General features: G+C 41.7%; 1 protein-coding gene across 11 annotated transcripts in view; it reads left to right on the top strand.

Moving 5' to 3' along the window:
• Nucleotides 1-26,249, top strand: part of ptprt (protein tyrosine phosphatase receptor type T) — a 230,476-nt gene that overhangs the window by 112,373 nt on the left and 91,854 nt on the right. For all 11 annotated transcript variants that reach the window (XM_054784610.1, XM_054784608.1, XM_054784609.1 and 8 more), the window contains exons 12-15: nt 15,642-15,843; nt 18,756-18,858; nt 19,895-20,171; nt 25,268-25,304. In XM_054784610.1, coding sequence (XP_054640585.1) covers nt 15,642-15,843; nt 18,756-18,858; nt 19,895-20,171; nt 25,268-25,304 — 619 coding nt within the window. The remainder of the gene's footprint in view (nt 1-15,641; nt 15,844-18,755; nt 18,859-19,894; nt 20,172-25,267; nt 25,305-26,249) is intronic.

The raw sequence follows: 26,249 nt of genomic DNA, 5'->3' as shown, positions 1-26,249 counted from the left end.
TTCAATTAGCTACATCTGAAATTTCCTCAATTGATTTCCTTTTGTGCTGCCGATTTGTTGTGAAGACCACCTAAAAAGAGAATAGGGACACACTCAGGAAGGAAGCGAGCGCCGAATGTCAATGAAATGCAGCAACAAAGAGCAAACCTTGGCCAAATAACGCGTGACAGCATGATTGACAGCTGGATAAATGTCACATTCCGCACAACCCGGGCTGCCATCAAACTAGGCTTTTGAATACTTTTCAATTTCAAGAATCACAAGATTGAATTTGATTTAATAGTAGTTTATAACAACCGCACTCGAAAGGCACTTTTTTTCACACATTTGTTCCAGTCCAGGGCGGCAGAGTGTTTGCATTCATGTTGCAGTGACATGTGGTGAGGTTTATGGTTCATGGTTCACTGCCTTAGGAGGTTTTTTTATATTAATGCAGGTTGCTCATTTACAGCAGTGGTCGACAACACTTTTGAGTCTATGGACCTGTTTGCTGTCCAGCACATTTCTGGTGGACCTATTCTACGTTAAAGGACGGCTGAACACGCTCGGAGATACATAATGAAACTAAACAACATAAACAGGCAAAAACATGGGCTTTTTAACTTCCAAAATGTACATGCATTTACATAAAATTCTATGGAGTTATTTACAAAGCTATTTGAAATAATTGTAGTCATTGTGTCTAAAAGTTTTCCTCTGCCCTGCCAATGCGTCGGTACCAGTTGGGGGCCTCTGATTTTGAGCATAACAAGATGAAAAATATACAACAAATACTTTTTAGTCCCAACTGAAAAGCATTTGTGTCCATTTTGGGGAAGTTTTTGATCTTGGATATATAATCCTACATCTCGGCAGTCAAATTAATTCATTCATTCAGCAGAGCACCAAAATATATTGAATGCATTTCACTTGTTGCTAAATCCAGCTCTAGCTGGTGCTGTGGTTTGGATTTCAGTAAAGTTAAAATAAATGCTGGTGCTGCCCTTTTATCAGGGCTAAGTCCACCCAGTTTCTTTTGCCCTACCGGCTTTGAAATAATGCTAAGAGTCTCAAGTTAGTTTTACAATATAATATTAAAAGGAGTAGATACAAGCAATTTTAATGCCAGCACTGGAGAGAATCGCTCAGCCCACCAACCAAGGCTTAATGAGATCCAAGCGATCTCTAAATTGAAACTGAGTTCCTCTTCCTCATATGCCTGCTGTGGAGGCAGTCCCAATAATCAGAAAACATCCTGTTAACTGTTTGTTGATGCATTGGTCTGATCTGGTTTCAACAAATCCTTGGTCAGGGGGTGGGCTGAGCCTCTCAGCCAGACGACAGAAGGGATGATTCATAATAAAACTATGTGTGTATGTGAGAGATTAATTAAAAGTAACAGGGCACCTTCTGCTCGTGTTATCTTTCTGTTATGAACTACCACAAATATCTTGCATTACTTACCCAAAACAGAGTGGAAAATTTTCCATCCTAACAGTCCCCGTACTGAGGTGACCTTTAGTCGCCTCACAACAACACAGGATAGTGAGGTGTTGAGATTGCCCAGACCCAACATCTTGCTGTTTGAATGTGCGCCCCCAAATTCAATTCAGTGAAAGCTGTAACAAAGGTTCACCAATCCAACACAGCATAACAGTGTCATCATAGCAATATGTGTAGCGCGTGCACTTTATTAACTGGCATATCAGCAGTCCTACAGTATATGTAGGCAATGTAAGCATGTATCATATCGCACATTTTCAGCACATGGTGTATGTCCTAGTGACTGTCAGCTCTCACTAATTGAGGGCCTATTTGTACCCCTTAATTTTCCCTTATACAGTATGTGTTAAAAAAACACCCAGTTAGAACACTATCTAAGCTACACTATATAAGTATATATAGATTAGCAAAGGTAGAGGCAATAACTGAAGAGGGGCATGGTGCGGTGCTGTCCCAATCTCTACTGGAGCGCAGAAGGAATTTGTTGCAAGCTCCCACCCATCGTCACCACCCAGTTAGTAAGGGCCCCTCCCGAACTGGTTCTCTAGGGATTTCTGAATAGAAAGCTCACACAAGCGATGTGCACAGGGGATGCAACATCATCCAAAAAAAATATTCCCACACAACTAATAATAGCAGTAAGACTGGAGAGTACCACATCTTTCCATTTTCCAAATGCTTGCTGCTATTGGTTGGTGGGTTGGTGGGTTGGTGGGCTGTGGACGGCAGTAACAAGGACCTTCCAGCTCAAACATGCAAATTCAGCAGTTTTTACTTTAGAAAATGTGAAAAAAATCGGAAGAAAATGCATCTATGTGTAAGTTCAATGTGCAAATATTATTTATTTTGTTATCATTTGATTTTTTTACTTTTCATGATGACCGCTTCACCTGCCTCCCCTGACCGCACATCACTGGCATGTGTAACCAGACGAAGTCAGCTAAAAGCTCAGTCAAACCAATTTTACAAAAACAGAAGGCAATTCAAACCACAAATGGGCAAATGTCAAAAACAAGCAAGCAGTCTGAGACCAGCATATTTCATGAATAATTTCATAACACAAAACCCTAAACTTGGCAAGTGCCAAAGCTTTACAAATGGCATTGTAACCTTTTCCAGACTGATAGATCTCAATTACTTTGTTTTGTTCCTGAATTTCTTTCGATCTCAGCATGTCCAGCTATTGAGGATCTTTTGGTCTATTTCACTTTGTCAGGCAATCATCTTTTCACACAGAGCTATGTAGGTTTCCATTTTTTTCTCCCTCAAAAATAAAAAGTGTCATTTAAAAACTTAATTTTGTGTTCAGTTGTGTTGACATTGACTCATTTAAATTCGTTTGATGATCTGAAACATTTAAGTGTGACAAACATGTTTCCTTTTCTCTTCTTCTCTGTCCCCTCCTGCTCCGGTCCGGTCGCTCCAAATTTGCTTAATAACAAGCATCAAAGTCAAATAAATTTTGTATAACAGGGGAAGTGTATGTCACACTTCTCCCTGGCAGAGTAAATCTGTTGAGCACTTGACGGCATCATCCAGGCATGAATAGAGACACGAACAGATCTTGACGAAATATGTGACAAACATGCAAAAAAATAAGAAATCAGAAAGGGGCAAACACTTTTTCACACCACTGTATGTACCTTTTTACATTTATAATATCTATATATAAGTCCTCCATTTACTTTGATACCAAGATCATCCATATAGACCTCATAGATGCAGAGAAAAGCCTCTCAAGCCCACGGTTAAAAAAGCCCATGTGAATACCCATCTATAAACTTTCCTACTTTTATGATTTATGACCTCATATCTCAAAGCCGCCAGTCTTATGTTTCAAAATATTCTGTATATTCCAAAGAGTTGACGCTGATAAAGATGTTGCAGACAGACCTTGTAGCTCGTCACAGTCCAGCTCTCAGCTATCACAACACAAAGTTGTATCATTACTGTGAATAACCAAACGCTGCAGTCCTCACGCAGGACTTTAATCAATCACCATAATCAATACCGGCAAGCAATTTGGCATTTACTCCAGAGAGTTGCTGTGATGCAGCTGTTGCGTTGAGTAAAAGCGCAGCCGCAAAGTTGTTAGCATCTCTGTGCTGTCTCTGGTGTGTTCACAAAGACATCATTGATTCAGCAGCATCACGCGTGGGGGAGGGGTGCGCAATGATTCCAGAGTCTGCATGTGAAACTATTGTTTTTGCATTCACAGCTCAAAATATATCTTAAATGTTGTAGAAAGTGAATCTTCCATGGCTTATTGTCTCCTGTGTGGCTTTGTTGCATTGTCAATGATGGACGATGTTTAGCTGGGCTTTCAAGTCCTTGAGCTGCTGACCCCATTTACTCCGTCACGTCGCCTCTTTGGCCTGCAGGGGAATAGCACGCTATCGCTTACACCTGTGTCGACTCTCAGCGCCTTTGTGCCGGCCCGACTCATTTACTCATCATAGCCTGGCGTGGACCAACTCCCGGCGGAACATCTCAGGCAGTAAAAGGGTTCAAGTTTCTGCACGGCTGCAATTATGAGCACTGAAAGATAGGAGGAAAAAGCATGCAAAATATTCCAGTGTCACTCAGTAGACTGCAGAGCTCGACAATCCTGGTTGGGCTTGGTTCTCTATCATAGATATTAGTGACCCCTGTATATTCCCACACAGTCACATACTTATTTAGACTTATTTACAGTGGGGAAAATAAGTATTTGATCCCTTGCTGATTGTGTAGGTTGTTACCCCCTTCCAAAGATACAAACAGTCCAGAATCTTATAGTGGGTTTATTGTAAGAGAGAGAGAGAGAGACAATGTAAAAAAATGAAGTCTGAAAAAATAGCATGAAATTAAAGCTGCGAGCAGCATTGAGCGGGCCCTCACTCCCCCACACAACTCGGGTTTCACATGAGTCAGCGGGCACGCGGGACACAGGACTCAACACCAGTATCATCGGTTTGAAGGAAATTTGTTTCTTTTAATTTGTTTAAAATTGTCCTTTCCTGTCGAGTGGTGCTGAGACAAATTCAGGAAGTGACTTATGTATATCTTCGAGGCATCGTCTTCATCAACGCCTCGCCCACATCCTCTGGCGTAGACTAAACTGGTTTACAACATATCATCGCCCAACTGTCTAGTATGTGTGATTTTAATTTGGGCTCATTTGGTCAAAGTTCCTAGCACTAGTTTGTTAAAGTACAACCCATGGTTTTTACCCAAATTGGCTGCTTCAAATGAAAATGGCTGACTTCCTGTTTGTTTTGGAACATGGATTCTTGAGACTTTTTTGTGCGTCCTTTCATGATAGACGTCTGCCCCAAATTTTGTGATGATCCCTCAAACTGCTGGTAGAGGCTAATTAAAAGGAGCGCTCGGTGACTTTTGGGGGTTTATGTTCAGAACCCATAAGATATGGGATACAATGTTCCCTCGTTTAGAGGATAGGTTCCCAAAATAGCCCGCAATAAGTGAAATCCGCAAAGTAGCCGGATACATTTTTGTACAATTATTACATATGTTTTAAGGCTGTAAAACCCCTCACCATATACACTTTTCTCAGACAGGCGTTTGCAGTTTATCACATTTCTCTCTTTAAACACTGTCAAAGTTCAAATTTTGTTTGAATTTTAATGATCAACTTACGAGATTGGACACAAGAAATTAAGTGACTCACTCCTCTGATCATGTGGCTTGTCCTGTCTTTGTATCACTGTTAAAACATATTCCTCCTTGGAGATTCATTTACAGTATTCCAGTCTCCCTACAGCCGCGTAACTTCTGCCTACATTCAGCATGTATCATCATACAATAGGAAACAGGCATGGAGATTGATTGACAAGGGTCTACAGCTAATCAGAACGCAGAACAGAATGGGCGTGTTCTCTCTTTGTTGTGGCTCTGTCCATACTGAGATGAAGTGGACACGTCTGGACACGCCTTCGACTCACATTAGTATACAACACCTTCTACTGGTACCAGTAGTAAATACAATAACAGACCCATGCAACAGAGAACTGATGGATCATTCTTATACACCACAAGGATGCAGTACACAATGCAAGTTCATACGCTGTTAAAAAAAAGTACAAAATTGCAGTTTAAAAAAAATCCGTGAAAGAGCGAATCCGCGAAAGGTGAACCGCAATGTAGCAAGGGAACACTGTAATAATATGTGATAATACAGGTGATGTTTTTTCCTCAAGCGTTGCGATTTTGCGCTTTGTATTCCGGTCCTTGAGCGCAAATGTCGCAAATGAGGGGGCGGTCTGAGAAAATAGCCATTTTCATGGGCATCTCAATTACTCATGGTTTTTCGCCATTCGCTGGCGGTCCCGGAAGGTAACTCTTGTGAAAAGCGGGGATCTGCTGTAGTCTAAAAATGTCAAACGTAAAAAAACAAAGACATGACAGAGAAACTGAGAGATTGTCTGGGCTCTTGGGGAAGAGGATTGTGCAGTGAAGCGGGTCATGAACATGTTTGAAGGAGGAGCTTCACTGGCCCTCAGCTGGGGCTGGGGGGGGGAAATTGAGGGGGGCGTCCCTTGGAGACCATGTCCAAGTGTCCTTGAGCAAGACACTTTTATGTCCCCCGAAGAAGAGTCTTACACATTTTGTACTGTCACAGGAGAGTGTGTGTGTGTGTGTGTGTGTGTGTGTGTGTGTGTGTATGTGTGTGTGTGTGTGTGTGTGTATGAACAAGGCCACACTGCTCTTTGAGTACCATTAAGGGAGAGTCGGTGGCGTATGAAAGCATCCATCTCCATTTCTCTACACACAATTATCCACTATACGCTCATTTGTCAGAAACGACTGCTTCCTGCCTGCAAACACTCTTTCCGGCCATTCCCAATCTTTCCGTCCAATCAGACGTCACAAGGACAACCCTGCTAAATGGCTTGTCAGGTAGAAAGCTAATGAGGTGTATTAGCATACGCACCAGCCAGAGAGTTCCCTCCTCTCTCCCCTTGTCCAGAAAGCCACTTCCTGTTTCAAAAGTAGCATTGCACTGGTTGGTCTGTTGGATGAAGAGATTGCGTCCTCTGTTGGAAGATTAGCATCCCAGCTGCTCATGAGCTTTGATTATGGTTGGTCCTGGGCTTGTTGTCTTTGTGCGGCTCTCGTGTGTTGACTCATTTCAGGCAGCGATAACAACTGTTACCAGGCTGTGTTTAGTTGGTCTTCTCACTGTTGGCTTATCAAGAGCGTGCACGAGGAAGGAAGCAGCTCTGCAAGGAAGAATTATTGCACTGTTGCTCTCACGTTATCTGGTCCCGTGATTAACAGAAGGTGTTGGAACGAATAGAAGACCAGAGATTGTGTTTTTGTCATTGTGTGTCTTTGCTGAGCTTCATTTTGGTGGCCATTTCTGCATAAATGTTGAAAAATGATGAAAATCCATTCCCTTCACATTGTATGATTCAGACGTTTAACTACCAATTTACTTCGGGAGGTTAAGGAGGTTCTCCTTAGACTGTTCTGAGTCATTCTTTTACAGGGCAAAAGTCTGCATGGATTCTTTAATTGTAACAGCTGTGAAATGAGTCTAGGAGTCTGAAGGACAATTTGCTATTTAATTCAAACAGGAGTAGATACAAGGAATTCCAATGCCAGCGCCGGAGAGAGCAATTGGTGGCCAACGAAGGTTTAGCGAAGTCAAATCTTTCACTGAGGAGGAACCCTTTTCCTCTTTATTTTATGACTTCTGTCAGAGAGGTGGTACAATGTGTGTAAGTGTCACTTTTTGAGTTGTTTGAATAGTAGTTTAAACTGGCTCTCAGTCTTGGTTTGAACAGCTTATCGCTCCACAGACAGATTTAAAAAGTGGCACATCAAGAAACTATTTGCGTGTGTGTGCAGATAAAAACAACAAGGTGCATCTTTTCCAAGTGAAAGGTCTTCTGAGTGTGTTATGTCTCTGTGGTAGATAAAGCACATTGCCCCTTGGGAGGTCTTGAGAGGCAGGGGGAACTTTGCTGTGTACTACTGTATATACAATACTATACTTATATTTCGTCAAGATCTGTTAGTGTCTCTATTCATGCCTGGATGATGCTGGTGCCAGCAACTCATACAGTGTTTTGTAGGGATAAACACCAGAGGTGCAACAATACATGATGCAGTGACCTCGAACGATACTGTAACCCAAGTCACAAACGTCAAATAACTTCATTTAACTGACATCAAAGTCCCCTCTTGATTGACTGTTGCTTCTCCGCGGTAGACGGCGTCTCAAGCGGCATGCAAAACTGCATTTTTCCTCTTTGTTATCCAAATAAGTCAGCGGTAAGATGCATGAACATACAATAAAAGTCCTCATTCTCTTTACTTGTCTTGCTTGCTTGCTGCTGTAACAAGTAAATTTCCCCGCTGTGGGATAAATAAAGTACATACAATACAATTGCATTTGTTGTTGGTTCCATGGAAGACCTTCAAAAAAGATCAGTTGTGCCATGCGTGCCCTGAACTCTATTACGGAAATATGTTCTTCTGCACTTTATTGTTATTGTTGCTATTACTTTACCATGAACTAAAAAAAATCTTCTTGTGGCTTAAGTTTTTTATGTGTTGCCTTGACTTCGGCTGCATTGTCATTGTAATGTTTAGTAGCAAACTGGATGCGTATATAAGCAGTATAACGAACGGTACGAACACTAGTTGATTGGATTGAAATACTGCTGAATCTATTGGTGAATTATGGGTAATTATCTTTATTGCCATGTTGAGGTGAATTGTGAATTATGTATTGATTTTATTATTATTTTTGCAAGGTGCTGTTTTTGTTTGATATGGTTCTACGTATGCACAGCAGAAAGTGAGGCAGGTATAGCTGCATGCCTGCACCACATACATATATTTCAAAACTCTACTTGTCAGTTGAAACTATAATGCGTTCCATTAAAAAAAGCTTCCAGGTGTTTATTGTTGTGTGAGTGAGAGTTTGCGTCTATTCATAGCCAGCCGGAAGGAACTACTGTGACATCCTAAATTGGAGGAGAAGGAGACAGCTGCGTTCCAAAAGGAAACTTGTGAAAAGAGAACAGCTTATGCGACAGTGGAGAACTTTCAGTTTATTTTGGTTTTATTCTGCTCTTTGCGGCTGAAAGACAATGCTGAGTATCACGCCGTCACCGCAGGGAACTGCTGCAGCAGCAGAGCATTATGGGATGCACAGTACTTACATGTGGGGATCACGTTGAGAGTTTGCGAGCGTCTGTCCTCCTTTTCTCGCATGTATTCTTGGGAAGAAGAGGTGACTCAAATCTGACAGGCTATTTTGCGAGATTAGCACCAAGCACATGCTGACAACGCATGATGACCGGTATTTTCGAGTTGGATGCTTTCACTTATAACGAGAGAAAAAATTGCGTGTGAATACTGAAGAGCTGAACTGAAATGAAATTGTTATCCTGAATGTTTTGAGGCAGGAGTGGTTCGATTTGGGGAAAAAATGACATTCGTGTCAGTGGGAATTTTTAGATAGCCTGAATGTTTTGAATGAGCTGAATGCTGAGAAATGTACAGGTACAAAAGTACAGGAGGTCCTTGGGTTACAAATGCATTGCGCTCCTATGAAGTCAGAACTCTGACTTAAATCAACATTTAAGTCACTCACACTGCATAGAACACATGAAGGACATGAAATACCATAACAAAAATACAAGAATTCAATGTAACAGTTGTAAAAATGATATACTGCTTAGTTATTACTGTCGCTTTCATAGGAGTAGATCCTTTTTGGGCTGTATGTTGTTGTGTGGGAATGGGTTGAATGCGGAGAGAAAAGTGAAATTAATGTAATTACTATACACACAATAATAACAGTAATAATAATAATTCAGCATCACGTCAAGGTGTGAAGCATGTAAATAATAATTTCTGGTTACACAAGTGCAGGATGAAGAGGTGTTTTATTTCTAATTCAGTGCTCTTGTGTGGGCGTCACTCCGGAGGGAGCGTGCCCAATGCAGCTTCCTGCGAGCTCAGACGCGTGTCTTTCATTTACCTCAAGATTTCAAGATTTCAACTTAAAGTAAAAGATAGTAAATGTGGATGAAAAAGATCATTGTGTAGTTCAGACTGTTTGAATTCATATTTCTAATCAATAGTTGAGAGAGGATGGAGAGGGCTGATTTAGTAAGGCAACAATACATCCGCTGCAGAAGCCTTGGAGACGGCCAAAAGGGAAGCTTTATTCAATAATGATGCTTTTATTGGCTTCAGATGATGAGAGCATCAACTCAAAGCATAAAAAGTACAGAAGTAAAAAGATCAATTGGAAGTTGCACATGAGTAGGAGACAGCAAAGCACATTATGGGAGTCCAAAGACGTCTTTTCTCATACAGCAAACGCTAAGAATAATAAAGCAAGGAAAATGGAAAAACTGAAGTGAAATAGCGTTGCTGCCGCGCACATCCCACAGCGGTGCCTCGTAAACATTGTTTATTTCTCTAAAGACACACACACGCGCGTGCACACACGCACACACACACACACACACACACACACACACACACACACACACACACACACACACAGACTGCAGATTATATTTGTTAGCTCCTTCAATGGTCCAAAGGCAGTGCACTTCTTTCTTTCTTTCTTTCTTTCTTTCTTTCTTTCTTTCTTTCTATCATTAAGCTCAATAATAATCAACAGTGGATCATCTGAAACAACGTTCAGCTTGACAGGTTATTAAAAAAATGGCTGCATCTGTCCACGAGACAATCATCTTCTTATTGAAGGCAAAGATTAAACTGCAGTCATTAATTATTTTCTATGAATCAACTCAGCAGCATGAGGACACAGCAGGATAGGACGTATGTTAAACTGCCCTACACACGGCCGGGTTTCCCATACATTCATGTATTTGTGGCGGCCCACCATGGATACATTTGGACCACCACAAATAGATTTGGGAAATAGATTTGATTTTTTAATTTGGAGCTTTCTTTCTTTGTACAGTTGGCGCTACCTTGTTTTTTTAGATTTGGTGGTACATTTTTTTTTATTTTTTAGATTTGGCACTTTTTTCAGATTTGGCACTACATTTTTTAGATTTGTTGGTGCCTTTTTTTTAAATGTGGTGCTATCTTTTTTTTCTACTTTTGATTCTTCCTTTTTTAGATTTTAGACTGTATTTTTTTAGATTTGTGGCTTTTTTCAGATTTGGCGTTACTTTTTTTTAGATGTGGTGCAACCATTTTTTAGATTTTGGCACTACTTTTCTTTCAAAATTTGTTTAGATTGAGCATTTTTTCTGATTTGCTGCAATCTTTATTTTTGAAAGATTTGGCGTTTCCCTTCTTATAAAATTTGGCGGCACATGTTCTACATTTGGCACAGGATTTGGTGCCCAAGGCACCTCAACTGGCTCCACTCCATGTGAAGGAGCAGCGGCTCCACTCTGAACCCCACTCGGATAACTGAGCTCCTTTTAGGGTGAGTCCAGCCACCCTACGGAGGAAACTCATTTCAGCCGCTTGTATCCACGATGTTGTTCTTTCGGTCACAACGCAAAGCTTACCATAGGTAAGCGTGGGAACATAGATCAACCGGTATATTGAGGGCTTTGCCTTCCGGCTCAGCTCGCTCATCACCACCAGGGGCAGGACCTCATTCCCAACCCGGAGGGTGTAATCCACCCTTTTCCGATTGGGAACCATGGCCTTGGATTTGGAGGTGCTGAGTCTCATGCCAAAAGCTGCAAAGCGCCCCAGTAAACACTGAAGGTCACATCCCGATGAGGCCACCAGGACCACACGGTCTGCAAATAGCAGAGATGAGATCCTAAGGCCCCAGAACTGGATTCCCTCGATGCCTTGGATGCGCTTCGAAATTCTGTCCATAAAAATTATGAACAGCATCGGTGACAAAAGGCAACCTTGGCGGAGGCCAACGTTCACCGGAAACAGGCTCAACTTACTGCTGTCAATGTGAACCAGCCTCCTGCTGCGCTTGTACAAGGACCGAATGGCACGTAGTAGCGCGCCACCAATCTCGTACTCCCGGAGCACCTCCCACAGGAAACCGCAAGGGAAACGGTCGAATGCCTTTTCCAAGACCACACAGCACATGTTGACCGTTTGGGCAAACTCCCATGTACCTTCTGGTACCCTTGCAAGGGTGTAGAGCTGGTCCAGTGTTCCGTGACAGGGCCAAAAAACGCATTGCAGCTCCAGTAGCCGAGGTTTGTCATACCCTTTCTTTCCAGCACCTTGGAATAGACTTTTCCAGGGAGGCTGAGGAGTGTGATCCCCTATAGTTGCAACACAAACTCCAGTCACCCATCTTGAAAAGGGGGACCACCACCGAGGTCTGCCAATCCAGAGGTACTGTTTCTGACTTCCATGCAATGTTGAAGAGACGTGTCAGCCAAGACAGTCCCTCGACATCCAGAGCCTTGAGGAATTCATTGCAAAACACCCCAGATACCTCAGCCACGGTGATGGAACTGTCCTCGTTTGTGTCCTCAGACTCCGCTTCCTCCATGGAAGGTATGTCAGTGGGATTGAGGAGGACCTCCAAGTATTCCTTCCACCGTCCGACTATAACCCCACGCTTCGGGGCGCTGCTTCCCTTTTCAGAGGAGTCGGACGGTTTGCCAGAACCTCATCGAGGCCGACCAAAAGTTGTGCTCCATGGCCTTACCAAGACTCCTCCTGCCACACCTGAGGTTTTGCCTCAACCACCGCCAAAGCTGTGTGCCACCTGGCCTGCCAGTACCTGTCATCTGCTTCAGGAGTCCCACAAGCCTTCTCAAAACATCCCAACACTACAAAATGTAGCTAATTAATGACATCCGAGCTAACAACTTTTCTCATGCACAAATTCCCACTTTCTGAAATTCCACATTTTCTCCGTACATATTCCCTCTGAGCTCAAGAATCCCTAATACTTTCACATTTCTCAAACGATTCAAACCATTTCCAACGTGCAAACCTTCAGCTCATTCAGGACATTAAGGCTAGCTACAGTATATTGACATTCAAAAAAATCCACACTTTTTACCGGAATTTCACATTTTCCTTAACATAAATTCCCTTTGATTGTGAGAATTACTACTACTTCCAGATTTCTCAACCGATTCAAACCATTCTAACACCAAAACATTCAGTTCATTCAAAACATTCAAGCTGTCTATTTTCATTCCAGAAGCTGTTCAGCATTCACATGCAATTTCTGCAGAAATTGTCTCTACAGTGGAGATACGAATGTTTGTTTTTCCTTTTTTTTTTTTTTTTTTTTTACAAACGCTTGTGTGCATGTGGCTGGATGGAGTCCATCAACCATGGAGACCAAGTTATGAAGATAAATTGGGGTGGGGAGTGGGGGTGGGGATGATAGAGAGAGCGGCTCAGTCAATAACGTCGAGCGTAAAAAACGTTGAGAGATTCCTGACAACGTGCAAGGCGTAGATAAAATAGATGATATTTTATTGTACAGCCTTTCAATCCAGCTTGTGTAAATGGTTATTGATTGCTTTGCTGAGTGGGCGGGCCGACGTCCGTATCTGCAGCGCCGCTTTGTGCGCCATTGCAGAGCGACGTTTTATTGGCCAAAGGTTTTGTCCCGCGTGGCTCAATCTGAGAGGCGCTCACTTGTTTTGTCGCGGGGGAGTTAAATGCCAAGAAAGATGATGAAATAAAAATACTGTTTTTACTGTCCGTGTGTTGGCAAAGAGAGAAGAAATAAACGATCGCATTTGCAGTCGCTTAGATGGAGTGTCCATTCAGGCCCAGGAGGACCTGGTGACCTCTGCCGGAGCTTTCACTATGCTCACAAACAGCAGCACAATGCAGGTGATGACTTTTCAAAATGTCATCTCCAGGTACACATCACATGGCCAGTTTAGTTTTTTAAAACCTTGGAGGTGAAATAAACCAATAAAAAAAATGGTGTGATGAAAACAATCTGACCTACCGAACTTAAATTAAACTAAAATAATGCTAAATACAGTCAAACACAAATACAAATATACTATGAAGACATTGTATATGTATTTAAATCCTTTTTTAGGGGGCATAATAGTGGGGTTGGGTATCGTTTACATGTTATCCGATACTGGTGCCAAATCAGTACTTTTGAAACGATATCGGTGCTTAAGCGGTGCTGAAGCGATACTTAAAAAAAGGAAAATGTAAAAATGTTGTCAAATTTTTTTTTTTTATTTTGACGGTATTTTTCGACATGCATTTCATTTAAATACTTCAATTATATAAATAAAATGATAACTAAGTCATAAATTCACCAATATGACGTAAAATCCACTACAAATTGTCATAGCTGTCACAGGAAAAATCAGCAGCAATACACAACACTGGAAAAGTGCAAAAATACAACCTTCTTGTGCTGACATGCTGATGTTCAGAAGTCCGGTGTTTGTGAATGCACCTCGCTTGCGGATAACAAAGTGTTGCTTTTGTGGAGCGCTATGGCAAAACATATCCGTGGTGTTGGAATTGAGCACAGGTATAAAAGGTAAGGTAGGTATAAAAGGTATAGGTATAAAAAAAAGTTTAAAAACGGCGCCAGACTTACTTACAATACATGACCTGCACAATATCACTTTCAAGCACTTGTTGCAGGTGGCTGAGTCTGCATTCATTTAGCACCCAAATGAGGCATCGATAGCTACGTAGTTTTTCATTTACGTCGGCACCGGTACCATCATGATACTGAGTTTTGGTACGTATCCCGACCTCATGCATGATAAAATGAGCGTGAAATCTCACATTAGCACTTCAGTACTGAATAAAGCAAAAAGCTGTGGACAAATCATCACTTGAAAGTCGTTACTGTTCATTGGTGTTAGTGTATCTGAACGTGGCGATATGAGGAAATAACAACAAAAAAGAGCAGTTAGAATAATACATAATGATGGTTGTAGAGAACACACTAACACTCTGTTCATGAAAACATGACATTCACTGATGTGGTACACGCACAAAGCTAACGACACCCTGCTACCAAATCAAGTACAACATTGTTTTCCCAACTCGACAGGAGAAATACAACTTTAGGGGAAAATTGAATTTAAAACACTAAAAACTTTTATTGTGTCAACAAGTGGAGTACAGTTACAACTACAATGTACTAAAGCAAGGTAAGGAAGAAGAAGGCTGAGAAAAACACTGTTGTCGTTTATCCTGCTTGTCATTCATCCATCATTAATAAGTTACTGCTTTGTCTATATTCTGCATAATTTATACATTATACAATTACTTCTTGCTTCTGTATTTATTTATTGTTAATGTAGCTATCATTTCTTTACTTGAGTGCATTTTATTTTGTTTATTCATGTGTTTTTCTTTTATTAATTGTACTTGTCTATGTTTTCCTTGTTTATTTATTTATTTATTTATTTATTTATTTATTTATTTATTTATTTTTCCCTTCATCACTGCATCACTTGCTTTTCGGACATGTTAAATTGTATAAATTCAAACATGCTGTTTCTTAATGTAAATTTTTGCGTGTCTGGAATGGATTCATTGGATTTACATTTTTTCTTATGGGAAAAATTGATTTGTTTTTTGTATGATTCGTACCACTGTACTTGAAATGACTCGCTCATGTTGTTTTCTTTTCAACATGTGTGTCGCCTTGCCTCCACGCTCCCCGTTTCCTGACTTTCAGGCTGACATTGAACGCCTCGTGCACACAAACGCACATCAGGAAGTGTTTGGGCTGGAACTATTAATGTGTTTCCCCCCGTCCATTGGTACTGTCATCCGCATTGACGGCAGAGTGTGTGTGTGTGTGTTGTGGTGGGTGGTCATCGACTGGAAGCGAGCCCCGGGCAATATGGCGCTGCACACTGACGTTCTTTTGACAGACGCTTTAGTGAAGTGCGTCTGCTGGGTTTGTGGCCCTGAGTCAATTTGGAGAGCGAGGATCGCTTGAAGTGCTAAATTGATTTGTGTGACAATTTGGTCAAGTGCAGTGGATTGGTTAGATAGCGGGCACGCGGGGGCCTCGTGGTTAGCATGTCGAACCGAAACAAGCATGTTAGGTTAACTGGAATATCTAATCGTCCGTAGGTGGGGATGAGACTGCTTTTTTGTAAGTGTTTATATTTTCAGTTGTTTTTTTCTCATTGTGAGTACTTCTCCTCCTCGTCCATCCAGTTCCGGGGTAGTGAGTGTGTCCTGTCCTCCTCCAGATCACCTACAAGGGCCTGAGCTCTCTGGACCCAAGCGCTGATTTAACCACCCAGTGGGGAAAGGTGACCAAGCCCACCAACGAAACACACCACCTGTTCGTAGCCCTCTACCCGGGCACCACCTACTTCTTCACGCTCAAAGCCTCCACCAGCAAAGGCTCCGGCCCCCCCGTCACCACCCGCATCACCACCAAGATAGCAGGTAAGACCTCCACATGTCTTCCCGGTTGCTTTCTGGTGACATTTCCTTGCTCTCTTCACATTCCCCATCACAAAAGCCTGTTTGGGCCAGCGCGGGTGGGGCTTGCTGACCTGATGGCGCCATTCTTTTGCTGACTCTTTGTCTTTTCTTTATCAGAAAGTCCATTTCGAGATGACTTTTGACATGATAGTGAGCCGCCTCTCAAATGTCACCACAAGAAAGGAGAGCGGTAAAGTTTGGAAGCTGAGCTGAGAAAAGCTCCTCTGGTGTGGATCTGAATCCTTTCTTTACGCTGGGAAGGTCTGCTTTGCTTCACAATGAAGCTCATGACTGCTAAATGAGATGCCAATTGTGGGGTTTACGTTCCAAGGCTCTCAGCGAATGGCGAAAATCCCCAAGCTCGTAAGCGCTCATACGCTCATAAAAATGATCCGAACCCTCCTGCTAGTTTGACGGTGACATTCTCAAATTTTGGATCAACCTTTGCAGTTAAAAATGCTTGTGATTGTGTGTAGATCATGCGGGCTCCTCCCACTTCTCTCTTCCGTTGCCAGGGGTGTCCAAACCTTTTCCAGCGAGGGCCACATAGTGAAAAACGAAAGGGTGCAACTTTTATAAAGCAACATATGTAGATATGCTCAGACGTTATATATATTTCAATTAAAAACGGAATCTCAGCTTTGTGAAAAAGACTATTATTAGTATCAAATTTGTTCTTTGCTCTCCCCCCATTTTTACTGCTTTTTAAAAAAATATTTTCCAAATATTTAAACTTTCTCTTTAAATAATCTTGGAAATTGTAAATTAGGACTTTATTCCTAAAATATTTGGACTTGATTCCCATAATATTATAACTTTTTCCCCAGCCTTATTTTCCAAAAATGACAACTTTATTTGGTTTATTTTGCTTATCATAATATTGCGACTTTAAAGAATATTTTTTAAATAATATTTCAACTCTGTGCTCCTAAAATGACATCATTTTTGTTCATAATATTACAATGTTCTTGTTTTAAAATTACGACTTTTTTCTCTTAATATTTTGACTTTATTCTTGTCAAAAAAAATTCTGTTTTTGCTGTTGTTTTTTTCCCCAGTTTTCTTGTTACATTATATTGGTGTGTTGGTGCATGGTCAGTGAAGCATCGAGACATCAAATTTAAAAAATTGTCATTTTTTTTTTTAATAGTGGTACATTTTACCTTTATTATCTCACACACACACACACACACACATATATATATATATAAAATTGTATTTAATTTTTTTGTGTTTATTGTCGTAAAATTAGAGCTGTCTTTCCAATTTCTGCAGTGTTTTTATTCATGACTTTATTACCATAATAATTTGACTTTATTCCCTTAACATTATAATTTGTTCCGCAACGTAATTTTCCCCAAATTACAACTTTATTTGTATATCAGTATGCCATAATCACGTATAGTGAGCCGTCATACCCCTTATGGGCGCCACCGCGGGAGGCCTCTACTCCATTCAATTACAATGGAACCTGCATGATAGGGCGATTTCACTGTCCAGCGACACATGAAATTTGTGCGTGTGAAAGTTTGTGCTCGTGCATGTCATCGTGCACACGCTGTCTTGCGACTCGCTCCCAGAAAGTTGAAAAACGTTTAACATTTTATCACTGTCACACAGACGAGGACCGATCAGCGGGAGTTTCAATGATCGACCAATGAGCGCACAGGATGCTATTCAGTACGCTCTCGCAGATAAACATGGCGGGTAATACTTGCCGTTCCCAGAGCTATTTATATAAATATAAACATTTATGTAAGTTTATCTTCAGTACCAGCAAGATCCGGTACTAGCAAGAGTACTCGATCAACACCGGCCTCTTTTGCTCCTTTGAACTACTTTGACACCGCCAAATTCCCTCCACCTCTGACAGCTAATCAAAACCGTGGAAGACTCGTACAATTTGCTCTGGATGTGAATGCGTCGCTCACCAGTGTGGCTGTTTACAGACGCTCGTTGCCTCCCTTGTGCAGGGTTTGCTATGCGTTGGCGATGAGTTGTTTGTCGCCTCCCGTGTGTGGCGCCCAGAAATCTTAAGACTGAATTACGCCAGGTGACTGATTATATCTCACATTTTCTATCGTCAACCAAGTTTTGTGAATTCCAAAACATTCCCAAGGTGTTGTTTGGTCCTCGATGAGTCACGGTTATCCTTCCGGTCAACTGGGTTCGACCGGTCTTGTCGAGCTCTGATTGGACAAGCCTCCGTAGGTCTCAATCCTGCGTTATTGACGTCGACATATCTTCAGCGTGACCTTTCCAGTGAACCTCCATTCCTCCATCATCCTCTCCTACGTGTTGCCAAGAGACAGGAAGTAACAAAAGAAGACGATTGAAAAAAAGTTTCATCCACGTGTGGAACACGGACGCCTCGCTCTAAATGTCACGCCATGGCCAATCTTGTTGATCTCACTCAGGAGTCCAAAGATAAAACGCTTCCAAAGGAACTTGATAGATGTACGGTGTGGGGGTGTGGTGGGAGTGTTTGGGGAGGAGGGGGCCAGGGGGTGTTAATTACCAAAATGCCACAGCAATGTGGGAAAAATGTGGATGTTCTGGTCCAGTTCACACATTGGTGACCTTCAAGATGACAACATGGCAGACATTCATAAGTTAGGGAAGAGGAAGAAGCTTTCAGAGTGGAGCCTTCATGGAAAAGCATGGAAGTGTCTTTAGTCACGAATAATAATACAATAATAATAATAATAGTTCTTATTTATGTCCCAGACTGCCTTCCACTGTGATTTCTGGCCATAGATTTGATGTCGGAAGCCATTTGGATGCTTATTTTTATTTTCTTATTATAGTATTATAACAGTAAGTTAGCAATCAAAGCATTATCATTTGTGACACCCAGCTGTCCTCTCCTCCAGCCCCCACGATGCCCGAATATGAGTCTGACGCGCCGTTGAACGAGACCGAGTCGACCATCACCATCCTGCTCAAACCCGCCAAGTCCCGTGGAGCGCCCATCAGGTAACATATCCTAACCTCCCTGCCCTTTTTTTGGTTTTTACTTCCTCCAAGCATAAACGCAAAAGACAGATTGCGTATTAACATGACTGTTCACTTTTTTGTTGGGGGTTATACTTTATATATGCTCTTAAACACGACAGGGTGTCCCGAAAGTCCTGGTCTTATGCAAAAATGCAGTTTACAATGACTTAAAAAAGGATTTAATATTTTTAATTAACAATAATAGCAATAATAACATTCTTTTTTTCTTTTGTATTTCATGTATTTTTTTTTATATGTTTATACAGGTCAAACATTTATGGATGTATTATATTTTTTTATTTGATCTTTGTATTATTTTTACATAAATGTATTATTTATGTATGAATTAATTGTGAATTGAATGAAACTAGCATTGTCCCAATGGGTGCAGCCTTTGGGGAGGTCCAGCTTCCATCACTTTGAACAGCAAACAAACAAGTTCAATTTGAACTTGTTAGCAGTCATCTGGTATTTGACTTTATTGCCGGTTTGTGTAAAATCCCTTTGCTAATCTTCTGATTTCTCTGAAACACAATTATGGTCTTTCTCTGGTGCAAAGACGGCTGCGCTGTAATTACTGGCAGTCTTTTCAATCTGAGATCAATCCAATGAAATAGGTGCCAGCAGATATAAGGAGAGTGAGCGTGGAGGTGATTTTCCTTTCTTTTTTCAGCTTTTATTTATTCTGGGAGACTGACTTGATACCTGGAGGAGGTAGCAACACTTTGAAATGGATTGTTCACCAACATGCCCCAAAGAGCAAAGTGAGGGCGAAGCTCATTTGGTTTTGGTCATCAGCAATTATCTTAATGAAAGCTGGCGATGATTGGCCCCCGCCACGCAAACACACATTAGCATCAACGTGATGGAAGTCATTGGTGTACAAAGTATAAGCATTAATGTGGACTGGCGGAAGTATTCTATTTGAGGCACAGCCATAGCCGCCTTGGAGGAGGTAATGCTCCTTTAATGTGGTCATGTCGTTAAAACAGGAGTCATATTGTTGTGTCATCAGCTCCTACCAGCTGGTCGTGAAAGAAGAGCGCAAGTCCAAGGCCCGCCGCGCCGCCTCCGAGGCCCCAGAGTGCTTCGCCGCCCCCTTCAGCGTCCGCAACGCCTCCGTGCTGAACTCACCATACTACATGGCGGCCGAGCTGCCGCCGTCTAGCCTGACCATGGTGCAGCCCTTCACAGTGGGAGACAACAAGAGCTACGGCGGCTTCTGGAACCCCCCGCTGTCCCCCGCCAAGAGCTACAGCATCTACTTCCAGGCCGTGAGCAGAGCCAGCGGGGTGAGTCACTTCGTTAGGGACACAACGGAACGAGATCTAAGAGCTTGGCCGTGTAAGAATATGTTTATTATTGTGCTTGTGTTTCTGGTGCTTGGAGCCTCTGGGTTCCCCAAGGTCAAATTTAAGGACTTTGAAGGTTTGATGCTTTTATTTTGTAGCAAAGCAGCAACAATCACAACTTCAGTCGGGAAAAAAAGTCCCTCAAATATAATTCACAACTTGGCTTTTTGCTTTTTACTCGCTCCAAATTCCTGTGAGCTTTCTTGTCATTTTCCACCACTGGCAGAACTTTTTGGCAGGCGGGGGGAGTGGGCCCAGCTGGTCTGGTGATGCCGCCATGTACCGGAAGGCAGATTTCTCACCGTGCGTTGCCTCGGAGACGTGCTGGGGTTTCGCATGGCGGCCTGGTTTGGGGCACTTGGAAGAGTGATGTGTCCCAGATGTTTGCAGCAACATCATCTCAGTCAGTCCAATCGGGGTGCGGGGTAATAAGCTTCCTCAGCTTGGTTTTATTAATATACACAGTGGCATCAATATTCTTTAGCCCCCCCTAAATAGTTGGCTGTTTTTTATTTTATTTTTTAAATATTGTCAAAAAATATATAAAAAATTTTATTTTTTAAAATATATTTAAAAATTCGAATGTATTTTTAATAATACATGTATTTATTAATTCAGTAAGAATGTATGTATATTGCATACAGTAGGTATATGTAATATACATTATATACTATACAGTATATATACGATGTATATATAGTAGTAATTATTTATAAATAAGTAATCCAAGTGTGTCAATAACATTTAAGATTTTCATATTATACAAACAATTGCACAACAAAAAGTGCAGACAAATACTAAAATGTTATTTAAAAAATGATTAAAAACTTTACAAAAATAATAATGTGATTAAAAAAAAATTTAATCCCCAAATTTATTTATAATAACACATGTATTTATTTATTTATGAAAACATATTTGTAAATTATGAAATATTAATGATACATACATGTAAAACATGTATAATATACATACAGTAATAGATATTATTACATATAATTAATATTTGTAAAAGTTGTTATTTGCAAATAATTACTTTTAATTATTAAATAAAATGTAATATGTTTATATTATATTTAAACTAAACAAAAAGTGCAAACATATTAAACATAAAGTGGCCAGAATATGATTTTTGAAATAAACAATGATATAAACTGCCATTATTCACTTAAATATGATCATAAATTTCCCTTCACTTCAGAGCGTACGGTGGAGAGCCGCTTCAGTGCTTTGGTATACAATCCATCCCGATTGTTCGTAGCGAGAACATCCTCATCACTGAAAAGCCACAAGTCCACGTTTTCCCTGCAACCTTGCTTGCACTGGGTGGGACTACTTCCGGCTTCCCAGCATGCCTTGCGGCACATGCTGCTCAGACAGGCGAGGTGTCCACTGCCCCCGACTCTCCTGACCTCCTGGGGCTCGTCTTGGCTGCTGCTTGCTCAAGTAAAGAGCAACTTCCTTTTCAGCAAAATGAAGTGCCTCTGACCATCTCTTGTGTGACTCGAAAGCGCCACAATACGATACACGATACTGTTGCTTGGTCTGCATGCGGTATATCCACCATCGTTTCCCTTTAAGCACGAATGACTATGGGTTCTTATGGGCTGGAACTGCTCGTTAGCTCACGTGCTGTGCTCACACACAGCCGCCACAGTTGTAAAGACAGGAGGAGGTTGAGGAGACGGTGACACATCATAGAGAAACAACAACAACAACTGGCATCTCACTAGGTGGAAAAATGCTTGGCATTGTTTCTTTGACAAGTAACAAAAAGTGTCGCTTGTCCAAGATCTCTGTCACTCAAACTCACACACACACACACACACACACACACACACACACACACACACACACACACACACACACACACATAGCAGCTGACAGGTGATGGTGCTAAACGTGCACCCACTCTGAACATTTTGGAGTTATTTCTCCTCTGCAGCTGGAAGAGCTTTTACTCTCCTGGGAAGACTTTCTACAAGATGTTGGAGTGTGTCCGTTTGTGATGTTGGACCTGCTCTAGTTCTTCCACAGCAAACTCTTCCAAGCATGCCTTAATGGTGCAGTGGCGATCGAAAAGTTCGGAAGCATAAAAATGTCTTGTTAGGATGAAACATGACGATTCAAGGACAACGAAGGCTTCATTCATTGATGAATGAGAGACTTATGCCCAAATCATGTAGTTGCATCATTGTTTATTATTCATTATGAATGTTTGCCTCATAGTTGTGCTGCCATAAAGTACTCATGAACAAAAACATGTACAGCACTTGTACCTGATGATTGGACAGAAATAAGTATAGGAGAGGAGCTTGCATTGCAGCTGCATCACCCACACACACTTAGAATTCTTATCAGGTTTGACACACACACACACACACACGCACACACACACACACAAACACACACACATCTTCACCATAAACAACATGCAGCCTCTCTGGATGGAGGCAATAAATTAGTCCTCCATTTATTAACTTTGCTGCTATAGCATCCTCCTGAGGTTCGGCCCATTAGCATCCGCACAGACGAGGCAGTGCGGCGGCTTGGTGGAGAGAACCGGTCCTCCGAGTGAACTCTCTCTCCGTGACATAAGACACGGGTCATGGCAGCGAGTGAATCTTATTTCACTGTGGCTGTTGGCTTGATACGTACTCAAAAAACCATGCTAAAACTCAAAACGGCTTTAAACAATTTATTTCTCTCCTTTCAATTTGTGCAGTAGAGCCTCTGAATTCCAACAGTGGTTGTACACTTCTACAGTAAGACAGTGGTTTGCCAATTATTCATTTTAACATTAATTTAACATTATTAGAGCTCTATAGACATAAAATAACACCCCTATAGTCAACTTTACACTCCTATTATTACTGACACCTAGTGACCACCGTAGAATACTACATATCATCACAACATCGGTGAATGCGTCTTCTGAATGCCTTATATTTGTATTTTACTACATTTAGCCATGTTTATGCTTGACATTGCTTCATTTAGGCCAAAAATACATAACGTTTGCTTAAATATGCATATTTTTGGACTAATAATAGGCTGTATGCCGCCACATAACAGCATGTTTTGGAGACTGTATTGTTAAAAGAGCTGGCTGCCAGTGTAGATCAAAAGTGAACATTATTGTCTTTGTAATGACAGGATTGTTGTATTGGATGTTATTAGATGGTGTACCTAAAGGAGTGTCCAGTGGGAGTATATTTACAGTAAATGTTTGGATGTCAGTGCAGCAGTAATGCAGGCATCAGAAGCAGGTGCAGAGCGGACGTCGCCATCCATCACCCTCGGGTGCTGCTCCTGGATGCTGGAGCTCGCCATCTCGCATTTTAAAATGTTTTCTTTTTGGCGTCAGAGGCGAGCAGCTGTTGCGTCCACGACAACCCGCGCACTGAAAAGCGATTGTCTGGTAAATGAATTCCGCCCGAACGGCGTGAAGTTGTCTTTTCAACACCTCCGCTATATGCAAATGTGTAGCCGGCTTAAGACGTTAGCTCTGCTCTGGAGGAATTTCACTGACTTTCAACACAGCGGGGAGAAATTGAGTTACCAGGGTTTTACCTGTTGCAGAAAAGAATGAACATGAATAATTATATGCGGTAGGGGAAATAAGTATTTGATCCCCTGCTGATTTTGTAAGTTTACAAAAATATGAACAGTAAGATCTCAATCCATGACAGCAAAGTTTCTTACTCATGCTTTTCCTGCTGACTGTCCTCCCAAATCCCTTGACATCATCAAGCAGCTTCTCCCTTATCCTAGTGGGCTGCTCCCTCACCTTTGTCACAATCATCCGTACCCCATCAGGTGAAATCCTGCAGGGAGATCCAGAGCAAGGGTGATTGACTGTTATCTTGGATTTCTTCCATTTATCAATGATTGCACCAATAGTGCTCTCTTTCTCACCAAGCTGCTTCTTTATGTGCTTCTACTTCAGTCTTGTGTTGGTCTACCATCTTGTTGATGGTATGGTAGGCCATTCCAGTCTTGTGCAAGTCTACAATTATGTTGGTGGTCTTGTAGTCCATTCCAGTCTTGTGTAGGTCTACAATTATGTTGGTGGTCTTGTAGTCCATTCCAGTCTTGTGTAGGTCTACAATTATGTTGGTGGTCTTGTAGTCCATTCCAGTCTTGTGTAGGTCTACAATTATGTTGGTGGTCTTGTAGTCCATTCCAGTCTTGTGTAGGTCTACAATTATGTTGGTGGTCTTGTAGTCCATTCCAGTCTTGTGTAGGTCTACAATCTTGTCGATGGTCTTGAAGTCCAATTCAGTCCAATTTTGTGCAGGTCTGTAATATTTTGGATGTGGTCTTGTAGTCCATTTCAGTCTTGTGCAGATCAAGAGTCTTGGCAATGGTCGTGCGTCCATCCCAGTCTTGTGTAGGTCTACAATGTTGTTGTTTATCTTCCAGTCTTGTATAGGCCTACAATCTTGTGGATTATCTTGTAGTCCGTTCCAGTCTTTGTAAGTCTACAATCTTGGTGATGGTCTTGTCGTCCAGTCTAGTCTTGTGCAGGTCTATAATCGTGTCCGTCAAGTCAGCTCTTTGGCCCTGCCCGTGAAGGAATGCTTTCTAAAGGGACAGGACTCATTTGTGTGTTTGATGGACACATAACCACTCTGTGGGGGCTTGCTGATTTGTAGGGGGTCAAATACTTATTTCACTCAAAATAATACAAATCAGTTTAGAACCTTTATATAATGGTGCTGCTTGTAAATTATTTATTTTTTACATTTTGTCTCTCTTTTTCAATAAACCTACCATGAAAAGATTGGACTTTACAAGCACGGGATCAAATACTTATTTTCCAGCAAGTGATTGAAGAGTGAGATGGAAGCGTCTGAATGAAGGAAGACACCTTCAGGCCTTTTCAGTCTGACAGCCAATGACAGGACTGGTTCAGGGAATGCAACGTAGACATCAGCAAAAGTCGTATAAAGGCATCGCTCAGCGGTGTGATTGTTAGCGTCAGTCAGTTGTCTTCTGACCTAAACGCTCTCTCTGGTCTCTTTTCATTGCAGGAAACCAAGATCAACTGCGTGCGTCTGGCGAACAAAGGTATGAGCAGCCCTCCACTCACGCACTACTCATGTAGTTGTTCATGTAGCGGCATCAATGCTAATGCTAGAGTAACACATACATGGTGAGGCGAAGGTGCTAAATCAGACGTGCACATTCAACACACTCCCATCCCAACCTCACGTCATGTGACCCTGCATGATTCCATGACTCAGTATCGTTACTCAATATTTCTACCTTCATCCTCCTCCATCATCCCGACGCGGATCATGTCGGGATGCAGAGCGTGAAACGTGCTTCCACACCTCCTTGTTCTCTCATGTCATCTTTTTGTGTGTGTGTGTGTGTGTGTGTGTGTGTGTGTGTGCGCGCGTGGAGGTGTGCAGTGTGTCCATGCAGCATGCACGTGCGCTCACGTTTAGCTTTGTGGCCGTCTTCACGTACGCACGGAGGCTGGCAGCTGGCGAGTGGGTTCCTGTGACTCACTGCTGCTACTCGTTGCAGCCACACAAGTCCACGTCTGCGGGCGTTTGGACCACTGTCGTACGCAACAAACTATATTTAAGAGCCAGCCTGATCTCACAAAAAAACACGCTGGACATAACATTAGGTATACTTGCAAACTTGATCAAAATCATTCCAGAGCTAAATTCATACACCTTTTCCAAGAACAGGCAAGAAAAACATCTATAATGGATAGAGGTGTACGTCTAATTTAGAGAAGCCTGGATGGGTGCCATCGTAATGTGTTTATGAGGAGGGCCAGCAGCTAGTGTACTAAAGTATTAAAGTTTGAAACTAGTGAATAGTGACCCCTCTGGGGTTCTGGTCAGAGAACACAAAGTCATCAGATGCTGTGGACTCTGAAGTGTATGCACGGTGCATTACTTCACTTAAATAAACTCAATGCCTCTATCTTGTATGCATATAAACTGACTAGTAATATAAACAATGCCAGCAAATATGCTTGCATAAGTGCAATGA

Source organism: Dunckerocampus dactyliophorus, chromosome 8 (genome assembly GCF_027744805.1).
Source record: "Dunckerocampus dactyliophorus isolate RoL2022-P2 chromosome 8, RoL_Ddac_1.1, whole genome shotgun sequence".
Lineage (NCBI taxonomy): Eukaryota > Metazoa > Chordata > Actinopteri > Syngnathiformes > Syngnathidae > Dunckerocampus > Dunckerocampus dactyliophorus.
Note: the sequence above shows the minus strand (reverse complement) of the source record. Positions and strands in the feature narration are given on the sequence as shown.